Raw genomic sequence first — 12758 nt, 5'->3', positions numbered from 1 at the left:
GTGTTAACATTACGTTTAAGCGTGTAGTGCTTTGTTCTTCCTGGTATTCATTCTAAGTGAGTTTGATCGTCTTCTTGCGTCACACGTCTTTCTTGGATTATCTGCTGCAGATCGCCGTAACAACTCTCCAATGGTGAGACTGCAGTGATTGGCCTAATTCACAAAGAATTTGTTTAATGTGATAAGAAAACTTCCATATGTCTCTCACCCATTCCTTTGAAACTATATTGGGATCTACCCGTCATTCCTTTTCAAATAACTCTTGGTTGATCTCAATGCCCTATTCTGCTGCTGCTTTTTTTTCATTTCAACTGTTTGTTCTAAAAATGATTTTTGAAAGGTCTTTAGTGTCTATTTTGGGTATATTTGTGTTATTAATACATTCATAAATCAAATGAAGTTTCAAAAGAATGGGCTGAGTGGATTGTTTTTGTGAATTTTACAAAAGGGAAAATGTCAACGTGCCTAAAAGAGATTCATTCTGTTTTGCATAAAACACATGGCCTGTAAACTGTACCTCCCCATTAGAAATGAGGCCACCTGTGAAACATTTGAAACACTTCCAAATATGAGTCATATGTCTATTTAAACATTAGGAGGGTTTAAAAAATTAAAAAATGTAAAATAAAAATGGCATACATTCATCACACAAAACAAATTCTGCTTATCTCTTTCTATTTCTTGATGTGCCATTTGGAATATCTGTCAGGAGGGTGTTGAAAAACAACCCACGTTGTGTGTGTGTGTGTGTGTGTGTGTGTGTGTGTGTTATTATGGGGGATGGGGGCCAGTGAGATTTTGGGTTTATGAAAGCTGGGGGAGGGGAGCGCTCTGCACTTTTGTGCTGCATTCACTCAAGACAATAATGACTGACATCTCAATGAACATATGAGGAAAAAGAGCAGATCACACCTGTCAAAGAGTCTCTGTGTTTGTTTATAACCATGAGAACAGTGACTGTATGGATGGAAATTCATGAAATTGCACATGTGACAGACAAGACACACCAATGGTCTGGTTGTTCACCGGCAGCCAGTGGAAAGGGTTCTGGAAGGGGGATGGGGTGAAGGATTAGCCTCCCAAATCTATTAGAAATTCATTCATACTAAATTCACTTATCAAGATGCTGAAGAAAAAAGGGCTGCTCTCTCATATTGGTGGTGAAGAGTAGGTGAATTGACCCAGTTGTTCTGTATTCCTGTAAAAAGGTCGCTTGACGTCATCTTCTCATGAAGCTACTGTACATCAGCTTGAGGGGAACTGGAACAGTTATTTGTTGTGGTTTCAAAGGAATATCTGTCTCGTACAACAAATCGTTTTGATCCTGGATGCTGAATAGTCAGTACAGAGTTTCTGTGCTACAATAGACAACATAGTAGGCTAACAAATCTGACTCAAAACACCTGTTACGATAGCTTGCGCAGCACACATAGACCTTACCGTAGTTTGCATGTGAGGAACCATGGCTACTGTCCAGTTGCTCTATAGTGCCTTGCAAAGAGGACTTCACACTTACAGGGTTTTGAGCCATAAGTGAGACTTAAAATTATAAGACTATTTTAGGCTGTCCGATCTTTTATCTTATATTTATCCATTAGTCATTGCACACTACCTCACAACTACTTGAAGTGACTAAAATAACACAAAATGAGCATTTTTCCTAATTTGTTTACTAGACACTAGATAGATACTTAGAGCATAAAGTGCACAATATGTGACCTTTAACCACCTAAAACCATTTTCACATTAAACATTGCAACACTCATTTAAATTTAGGTTCTGTTTTGCTGTTGGTGGTATTTTTTGTGAAACTTTAACTTTGTGTATCTTTATGTGTTCAAAGTCCCTTTAAAGGGTTAGTAAAACTAACCATATAAGTTGAGTTGTTTTATCCAGTCTTTCTGAAGTGACATGATTGCTAAAATTAAACAGATTTAATTTAGCCCTTTATTCACATATTCTCATGGATAACATGCTATACAGGGGCAGATTATTGAGTATTAAAGTCTTTCACGTGGTTCTTTACACAATGCTATATTTTGACCACAAAACACTTTTACCTTAGTGCATGATTTGTAATACATTTTGATGTTTGCATCACATAAACAGCTTCATTCATTCATGTATGGCTTTTCTGACAGAAAACGTTCTTGGTAGCTGAACTGGTACAACATTGCACTTGTGTACAAGTTTCGTGAAACACAAGTCATCATAAAAGAGCTGTAGATGGTAGGCTACTTAATATAAGCATTAACCTTTTAATGGCACTTCTCATTTGGAGTAACTGCCGCACTATGATCAACAACCAGCGTAATAAAACGTTTCCAGATTTAGTTCATCTGTTTCGGATTGCTTCTAGCGCCACTCACTGGACATTTCACTTTGAAACTGTCAAGAAATATGTAAGAAGCAACATATAATTAGCCTTTGGTTGACTTATGGGTTTGGATTGACATGAGGGTGAGTAAACGATGACAGTTTAAAGATGCCCTAGAATTAAAAATTTAATTTATCTTGGCATAGTTAAATAACAAGAGTTCAGTACATGGAAATGACATACAGTGAGTCTCAAACACCATTGTTTCCTCCTTCTTATATAAATCTCATTTGTTTAAAAGACCTCCGAAGAACAGGCGAATCTCAACATAACACCGACTGTTACGTAACCGTCGGGATTATTAATATGTACACCCCCAATATTCGCATATGCCAGCTCATGTTCAAGGCATTACACAAGCCAGTATTAACGTCTGGATCTGTGCACAGCTGAATCATCAGACTAGGTAAGCAAGCAAGGACAATAGTGAAAATGGCAGATGGAGCAATAATAACTGACATGATCCATGATAACATGATATTTTTAGTGATATTTGTAAATTGTCTTTATAAATGTTTCGTTAGCATGTTGCTAATGTACTGTTAAATGTGGTTAAAGTTACCATCGTTTCTTACTGTATTCACGGAGACTAGAATGTCGTTATTTTCATTTTTTAAACACTTGCAGTCTGTATAATTCATAAACACATCTTCATTCTTTATAAATCTCTCCAACAGTGTGTAATGTTAGCTTTAGCCACAGAGCACCATCAAACTCGTTCAGAATCAAATGTAAACATCCAAATAAATACCATACTTATGCGATTAGACATGTTGCATGACGAACACTTTGTAAAGATCCATTTTGAGAGTTATATTAGCTGTGTGAACTTTGTTTATGCTGTTTAAGGCAAGCGCGAGCTCCGTGGGCGGAGAGCACGAGAATTTAAAGGGTCCACAGCCTGAATCGGCGCATATTTAATGATGCCCCAAAATAGGCAGTTAAAAAAATTAATTAAAAAAATCTATGGGGTATTTTGAGCTGAAACTTCACAGACACATTCAGGGGACACCTTAGACTTATATTACATCTTTTAAAAAGACGTTCTACGGCACCTTTAAATTTTGAGCTGAACTATCCCTTTAAGGGATGTTAGTTCACCTGGCGGCCATCTTGGTAATGATACTACTACAGCTATTTTCTACTTGAACGGGAAAAGACTGAAATCTCCAAAACTGCTTGCCAAATTTACATTTAAACAAAACATGACAAATCAGCCAAAATAATCTGACAGAAAATGTAATAAAATGTTTAAAATGCATTTGGCTAAAGCTGAAGTTACAGAAGTTAGCTGCCATGTTGAGTTGCCATTTCTCCCATTGATTTGTCTGTGAGTGCCCTGCCTCCTTATACAGGCTTTGGTGTGTATCTAAATGTGTATCTTAAAGGGATAGTTCACACAAAAATTCATCATTCAAGTTGTTCCAAACCTGAATTTCTTTCTTTCTTCTGCTGAACACAAAAGAAGATATTTTGCAGAAGGTCGGTAACCAAAGAGTTGATGGGCCTCATTGACTTCCATAGTATTTTATTTAATTTTTTGGATTCTGCTAGGTTTGTGTGTGTATGTGTTTGGCTTGTTTGTTTAACTGGTACTGTGAATACTGACTTTTACGACACTATATGCAGGGCTGCTTGAGGAAGCAGGCGCGATGGCCAATGCCTCAACAGACCTGGACAATGCTGAGGCCCAGAGACAGCTCAACAACAACAACAGGCCTGCAAGCACAGGATTCTGGGAAACAGAGACCACCAGTGCCAAACTATTTGAGTGCTCCCGCATCAAAGCACTAGCAGGTACGTGGAAGATCTGCTAGTTCTGTGGCTGCGTGTGTCTATACTTTGAGCAAATATACTCTACCATTAAAAAGTTTGGTGTCAGTAAGATTTTTGCTAGAACTTAATACTTTTATTCAGCAAGTTTATTCAAAAATAAAGGCATTTATAATGTTACAAAAGATTTCTATTTCCAATAAATGCTGTTCTTTTGAACTTTCTAGTCATCAAAAAATCCTGAAAAAAATGATTACAGTTTGCACTAAAATATTAAGCAGCACAATTGTTTATCATTGACATTTATATTTAAAAAAATAGTTTTTGAGCAGCAAATCAGCTTATTAGAATGATTTCTGAAGGATCATGTGACACTGAAGACTGGTGTAATGATGCTGACAATTCAGCTTTGAGTTAATTACTTTTTAAAATGTATTCCAATTATAAAATTATAATTTAAATTGTAATAATATTTCACAAAATTTCTGCTTTACTTTGTTTTTGATCAAATAAATTCAGCCTTGGTGTGCAGAAGAGATTCTTTCAAAAACACGAAAAAAATATTTGAATCTAAACTTTTTAATGGTAGAGTATATATTATTTATGCTCCCTTATACATAGGAAAATTCTAACTAATACTAAATGTAATGCTAATGCTACCTGATCATTAATTTCTCAATTCTGATATTTATATTTACTTTTATGCATTTAGCAGATGCTTTTTACAAGTGAACAATATTCGTAATATATACTGTGAGCTTTATTAGCTAACTAGATTAGAAAGCAGTTTTTTTAAGAGGACCTTTTATCATATACTAATAAATATACAATATTGAGTGATAAATGAAAAAACTCTAATACCGATATTGTGTAACCTAAATATAAACATGTACATTTTTGTGTGTGTCTTTCTGTCATCCTACCAGATGAGAGAGACGCAGTACAGAAGAAAACCTTTACTAAGTGGGTGAACTCTCACTTGGCCCGTGTGTCCTGTCGTATCTCTGACTTGTATAATGACCTGAGAGACGGCTACATGCTCATCAGACTGCTGGAGGTGCTGTCAGGAGAGATGCTGGTGAGTTCTCTGTTTAATGATCATAAAAACGCTGCCACAGAAAACACCAGTTGAACAACCTTCCAGCCAAAGCTTTTGACTTTCTAAAGTTGGCATGAAACAGAAGTCGCGTTAGTCTTTTCTTCCCTATTGTGACGTACACTCATCAGCCACTTTAGTAGGTACACATTTTCAACTGCTCATTAATGCAAATATCTAATCAGCCAATCACATGGCAGCAACTCAATGCATGTAGGCATGTAGACAAGGTCAAGATGATCTGCTGAAGTTCAAACTGAGCATGGTTGTTGGTACCAGATGGGCTGGTCTGAATATTTCAGAAACTGCTGATGTACACTGGGATTTTCACACACAACCATCTCTAGGGTTTACAGAGAATGGTCTGAAAAAGAGAAAATATCCAGTGAGTGGCAGTTCTGTGAGTGAAAATGCCTTGTTGATGCCAGAGGTCAAGGGGAATGCAGAAGAGCATTTCTGAACGCGCAACACGTCAAAACTAGAAGCACATGGGCTACAGCAGCAGAAGACCATGCCAGTGTCACTCCTGTCAGCTAAGAACAGCAACAAAACATTTCTTGGACTGATGAGTCTCGATTTCTGTTGAAACATTCATGGTAAGGTCAGAATTTGCCGTAAACGACATGAAAGCATGGATCCATCCTGCCTTGTCTCAGTGGTTCAGGCTGCTGGTGTTGTGATGGTGTGGGGATATTTTCTTGCACACTTTGGGCCCCTTAATATCAATTGAGCATCGTTTAAACGCCACAGCCTATCTGAGTATTGTTGCTGACTATGTCCATCCCTTTATGACCACAGTGTACACATCTTCTGATGGCTACTTCCAGCAGGATAACGCACGTCACAAAACTCAAATCATCTCAAACTGGTTTCTTGAACATGACAATGAGTTCACTACTCAAATGGCCTCACAGTCTCCAGATCTCAATCCAATAGAGCAGCTTTGGGATGTGCTGTGAGGAATTACTGGGTGGATATATTAGGCAGCAAGTGAACATTTTGTCCTCAAAGTTGATGTGTTAGAAGCAGGAAAAATGGACAAGTGTAAGGATTTGAGGGAGTTTGACAAGGGTCAAATTGTGATTTCTAGACGACTAGGTCAGAGCATCTCCAAAACTGCAGCTCTTGTGGGTGTTCCCGGTCTGCAGTGGTCAGTATCTATCAAAAGTGGTCCAAGGAAGGAACAGTGGTGAACCGGTGACAGGGTCATGGGCGGCCAAGACTCATTGATGCACGTGGGGAGTGAAGGCTGGCCCGTGTGGTCCGATCCAACAGACGAGCTACTGTAGCTCAAACTGCTCAAGCAGTTAATGCTGGTTCTGATGGAAAAGTGTCAGAATACACAGAGAATCACAGTTTGTTGTGTATGGAGCTGCATAGCTGCAGACCAGTCAGGGTGCCCATGCTGACCCCTGTCCACCACCGAAAGCGCCAACAGTGTGCACGTGAGCATCAGAACTGATGCAGTGTGATGCTTTGGGCAATGTTCTGCTGGGAATCCTTGGGTCCTGCCTTGGGTAAGCATTGCTGCAGACCATGTACATCTTTTCATGGAAACGGTATTCCCTGGTGGCTGTGGCCTCTTTCAGCAGGATAATGTGTCCTGCCACAAAGCAAAAATGGTTTGAGGAGCACAACAACGAGTTTGAGGTGTTGACTTGTCCTCCAAATTCCCATGATCTCAATCCAGTCGAGCATCTGTGGGATGTGCTGAACAAACAAGTCCGATTCATGGAGGCTCCACCTTTACTTACAGGACTTAATGGATCTGCTGCTAACATCTTGGTGCAGATACCACAGCACACCTTCAGGGGTCTAGAGGAGTCCATCCCTTAACGGGTCAGGGCTGTTTTGGCAGCAAAAGTGAGACCAACACAATATTAGGAAGGGGGTCATAATGTTATGCCTGATCAGTGTATGTATTTTAAGTCATTTCAAAGGCTAATGTTTACTTATTTTTATTACCACCAAAATTTTCTGAATAATCATCAAAATAATCGACTGATTACTTGATTACCAGAATAATTGTTAGTGCCAGCCCTAATTTATATACTATTATAGTTTTTATTAATATTTTTTAATTAGCTTTTAGCTTTATTTTCAATTTTAATTTTAGTTTTAATTTTTAATAATTTTGTGCTTTCATGTGCTTTTGTCATTTTGATTTAATTTATTTCAGTTTTAGTTTTTATTTATTTTCTAGTTAGTAATTTTAGTGCCTCAGCATGCCATTACAACATTTATAATTTTTGTGTAATATTTATATTCTATTTTATTTAAGCTTCATTACAATTATTTTTAGTTAACAGTAATATCCCTGATTTAGCATCTGTGCTATGCTTTATGAACTGTCTTTCGAGGGATGAATATGGGAAGTTTCATGCTCACGTGTTTGATCTGTTCTTGTTTTAAGCCTCGGCCCACGAGAGGCAGGATGAGGATTCACTGTTTGGAGAATGTGGATAAGGCTCTTCAGTTCCTCAAAGAACAGAGGGTTCATCTAGAAAATGTTGGTTCTCATGATATAGTTGATGGAAACCACCGCCTCACTCTCGGCCTGATCTGGACCATCATCCTTCGCTTCCAGGTAAGATTTGCTTGGATTTCTTCAGACTCCTTTGGGTTTATTGAGACTGCCACCAACATATAAATTGACTTTAAGAGAAAGCTCTGTGTACTGAACTCTGGGTCGTCTATTCTAGTGTGCTAGTGCTGGATTTATGTGATCTGATGCGGTCTGATCTGTAAAGAGGTGGGCATCTTTTGATCTGTGGGGGTGTTTGATCCCTGTCTGCCCTTTATGTCCCCTGTTGAGTGTGTGATCCCTGTCTGTGTGGTGCCGGTGTGGCTGTATGGCCGATTGTCAATACCTACATTACGTACTGATAGATAGCAGTGGAGTTGGCAAAATACTATAGAGTCAAAGGCCCTGTCCCAATTGATACACTTCATGTGTACTCACAGTGGCCGCAGTAGGCGTGTGATGGTGAACTCCACAAGACCATAGGGTGACCAATTTCTCATTTTAAATTTCAGAAGGATGCTTGCAAGTGCCCTCTTTGCAGCTGCAAACGTTTATATAGCACATAAGCCATATTAACTACTTTTATGGTGTTTTTCTGTATTTTTTTTTTTCTTTTTTTTCGTTTTGCAGCCCTTGGTCTCTGCATGCTGTCATTGTGTGAAAAAGAAGAGCTTGGGCAGTCTGCTAAAGTTATTTTTTTGTGGTTTGGACCATCATGAGGGTTTATAAATGATACAATTTTCATTATTGCTTGAACTATCCCTTTACTCTGCTAAGATCTGATCCAATATCTTTCTTACACAAACGCATCGTTTCGCTTCAGAAGGCCTTTATTACCCCCCTGGAGCCGTGTGGATATCTTTTATGATGGATGGATGCACTTTTTTTGGGCTATAAAATCTCATTCTCTGTTTACTGCCATTATAAAGCTTGGAAGAGCCAGGATATTATTTAATATAACTCCGATTGTATTAGTCTGAAAGAAGAAAGCCATGTACACCTAGGATTGCTTGAGGGTGAATAAATGATGGGATAATTTTCATTTTTGGGTGAACTAACCCTTTAAGTCCTACTTGAGTGGGTCAAAAAAAGCACACTTAAGTTTAATGAATTGCATTTAATATAATTTTAAACTATAATACATTTTCATTTAATTGTATAACATGCAATTAAATGTCCGAAAACATTACATTCAGTGCACACTTAAATATATTCTTTTAAAGTATATTATTTCCATAATAAGTATGCTAAAGTGTACTTTTTTCACAAGGTAAACTAAGATCTTCTTATCTTGCTCCTATCATGAATATTTTAAAGAGCTCTGTGTCCATGTAACTACAAAGTGCAGAGCAGCTCTGGGTTTGTATTTTCTGTCATCTCTTGGCTTTGTCAGTAAAGCAGTGGCAGGTTACCCAGAATGCCGCTCGACTGCAGCCCAGTAAATTGATGCTGTGGAGATTTCTGGATGCAGGGACTGAGAGAGGTGGAGTGTCACTCGATCCACCAAGCGTGCCGTAGAGATCACGGGGTGGGGCTGTCGTTCGCGTTCACCTCTTGTCCTTTCTTGATTCTTCCTCTTCCTCTTCCTCTCTCTCTCTCTCTCTCTCTCTCTTGTTCATTCTCCCGCTTCCCTGATATTCCTCTTTATATCTTGTCTCCATATATGCCGGAACATCTCTCCGCTCCCCTATTTATCTCCTTTTCTACCCTCCCCATCTCTGTTGGAGTTCACTCTGCTCAGTCAGCAGGTAAGGCCTAACACTGCAGCAGCCGAACAGAGAGAGAGAGAGAGAGAGAGAGAGAGAGAGAGAGAGAGAGGAATTAGGAAGAGGGCAGATGGGAAAGCAGTAAGGCAAAAGAAACATGGAAACTATCTTGTGGACCAGAAGTGTTACAGATGTAGAAATATATTTCTCAACTTAAGCTACGCTGTATAGATTGATGAAGGTTTCACATTTGCTTTCTCTTGTTGTGTATTATTCATTATAAGTCTGTGTTTACACTTCCTTTCTTCCCTTCGTATTTTGCTTCTTAGCTACTCTTGTTTTAAGCATAAAGCTCTGTAAGTTTTTGTTAAATTTATGTCTCACCCAAAAGTGCAAGAAAATAAACTTAATTCAAGATGTATTATTTGAGGAAAAGTCTTCTTATCTAACCTAGTGTTGCTTTTCAAGTAAATGTATCTTGTTTTAAGGATGTTTGGACATTTTTACTGGGAAACAAAACTAAAATACATACTTTTGCAGTGCTGTTCTTTGAGGTTGTAGATATTGATCATGTATTGACTGCATGCTGCGAGAAATTCAATATGACGAATGATCTTGGGACACTCAGGAGACACTATAGTTTTATAATGTGCTTTCACAAATGTGTTTAGTGTGTGTGTGTGTGTGAGAGAGAGAAGGTTCACATATGCCACACTATAAGGCATGCTATTGTGAAAGAATGTCCTTGTGCTACTCATTAGTATGTATCATGTCAGAGTAAAAAAATTTGTGCAGTTGCTGTCATATGTGATGATGAGACGACACTAAACACAGTATGATGTGTGCTGATAACAGAACAGACCAGTTAGTAAGCAACACACACTGGGCTAATGCAATCACATTAAATACAGTAAACAATGTATGACTAGTTAGTGCTACTTAAGACAAACTACAGTTTTATCCATTGCTCATTCTTAGGGTTATAGATTTGTACAAACTACTAATTCTAAGGAACACAGATGATATCTGTAATTACAAATTATTAGTAATTTCTAAAATATTTGGTTACACTTTACTTCGATGGCCCACTTTAGACATTGCAACTACATGTCAACTAACTCTCTTTAGAGTATTAGTAGACTGTAGTAGACTAGGTTAGGGTTCGGGTTAGTAGAATAAGTGTACATGTACTTGCAAAGTTACTTATAGTCAGTCGAATGTCTGTTGGGGAGCATTAAAAAATAAAGTGTTAGCAGATATTAAGCAGACAGTCTACTGATACTCTAATGACTGGTTGTTAAAATGTAGTTGCAAAGTTACTTATAGTAGAATGTCTAAAGTGGACCATCGAAATAAAGTGTTGCTAAATATTTACAGGTAATTATCCTCGCTAACTGTCACCAATACTAATTACATAAATACGCAAAGATTATTGGTGGGTTTTCACTGCAAAACAACATAAAAAATGCTGCACCACAATTTTTGAGAATATCATTACAATATCAATACCACCATAATGGTGGCAACTTTTCCACTGCCAAACACCATTTTCTAATATATAAATCTATAAAACCCTTATAAGCTTAATAAGATTTTTTTTTAAAAAAATAATAAAAATTGTTTCTGAGTGGTTCAAAACAGGGACAGGGTGACATTTTTTAAGATATGCAATTTAAAGAAGCTTAACCTGACATCATTCGATGTCATAAAGTCACAGACTGTGTATTTCCGTTTAATTTAACTGACAATAGGAAATAAATGGGAAAGGTGCTAGCGCTGAGCATTTTTAAAGAAATTTGTGTTGAATAAAATCTATATATATCAGCCACAATTTTGAATGAACACACATTCTTACAGAGAGAGCGTGAAATGAATGGGAGTATATGACTACCAAAAATTACACTTCAAAATTATTTAAAACATATATATGTATATATATATATATATGAAGAGTTTCGTTGCAAAACGAGATAACTCAATTTTTTTAATTTTGTGCATTCCAATTGTTTGTTTTGAACCTTCATAACTTAAAAAATACAGCTAAGTAGCACCATAAAACAAAATAATAACATGATAACATAATAATAAACATGCTTTGACAAAAATGTTAAAAACGGAGTTATCTCGTTTTGCAACGAAACTTTATATATATATATATATATGTATATATATATATATATATATATATATATATATATATATATATATATACACACACACCAAACTTTGACAAATAAAAGTTAAATAAACAAATAATTTAGACAAATAATGTCTGAATAAATATCGACATGTATATTTTCTAAGCTTTAAATCTAGAATTCGGGTGGATAGGACACTTTTGCTAACTACTGAAACCAGGGCTCAATGCTAAGGATTTTTTCTACTGGCCCAGTTGGGCCAGTGGTTCAAATTTTTACTTGCTCCGCCAGAATTTTCACTGGCCCCACAACAAAAAATTTATAAAAGTAAAAGACAAGAAATGGGCCTATAAAATAGCATAGTTATTGTTTTCGTTGTCTTTGTTACTTTTAACCTCAACAAATAGGTTTATGACACCAAAAGCTATTAGATTAACTCACTTATATTTTAAATATTGTTAAACAAATAAACAGTAAGTAATAAAATAATAACAAATAATCAAATTACGAGTAATAGCGCAAATAAATACAACAGAACAAACATACAAATTAAATAAATTGGTGCTTTTCAAGTTTTTCATGTAGGCTTAAACTAGATTTTCAGGTACAGAATTTGTAATCTAATGTATAGCTAAATATATAACTATAGATAAAACTTTATTAAAGTTAATCAGTCAAGAGCAGTTACAGATGCATAAAAATGTTTTTAATGTTGAAAATATAAAACGTTAAATACTGTTACTTGAAATTAAACAAAAATGAAGACACTTTAAATGTGAAATTAAACCCGCCAGCAGGTGGCAGTGAATCACTGTTAATGAGCGAGTCATTGAGATTCAACCGATTCATTCAAACGGCTGATTCATTCAGGAATTGTTGCTCAGAGACACAAAACAATTATGTGGACTTTGGAACTATTTTCTTTGGCGAAATACAGGCGAAACAGACAATTTGGTGTGTAAAATGTAAGTCACTTGATATTAAGTTCTTGTTCATTAAACTGTACGCTGAATAAAATCAATATAACATTTGTAATCATGCTAATATTTGGAGAAAAACTGCGCTCTTTGTGTAATATTGGTTAACTATATTAAATTATATAAATATAAAATGTATACAGGGGCATTTTTACCCTTTATCTTGA

The 12758-nt window shown here is 36.6% G+C and overlaps 1 protein-coding gene across 8 annotated transcripts in view; it reads left to right on the top strand.

Annotated features, from left to right (window-relative positions):
• The window catches only part of LOC125254115 (spectrin beta chain, non-erythrocytic 4-like), a 103784-nt gene that overhangs the window by 12231 nt on the left and 78795 nt on the right, over positions 1–12758 (top strand). For 7 of the 8 annotated variants that reach the window (XR_007181599.1, XR_007181600.1, XM_048168555.1 and 4 more), the window contains exons 2-4: positions 4007–4174; positions 5077–5228; positions 7660–7833. Coding sequence is in view for 5 of the 8 variants with exons in the window: in XM_048168555.1 (XP_048024512.1) it covers positions 4030–4174; positions 5077–5228; positions 7660–7833 (471 nt within the window). In the remaining 3 variants the exon portion in view is untranslated. Of the gene's footprint in view, positions 1–4006; positions 4175–5076; positions 5229–7659; positions 7834–12448; positions 12580–12758 lie in introns of those variants that run through there. The other variant, XM_048168551.1, reaches the window with a different exon arrangement.

Source organism: Megalobrama amblycephala, linkage group LG19 (genome assembly GCF_018812025.1).
Source record: "Megalobrama amblycephala isolate DHTTF-2021 linkage group LG19, ASM1881202v1, whole genome shotgun sequence".
Classification (NCBI taxonomy): domain Eukaryota; kingdom Metazoa; phylum Chordata; class Actinopteri; order Cypriniformes; family Xenocyprididae; genus Megalobrama; species Megalobrama amblycephala.
The sequence above is the reverse complement of the archived record's forward strand: the minus strand, read 5'-3'. Positions and strand labels throughout refer to the sequence as shown.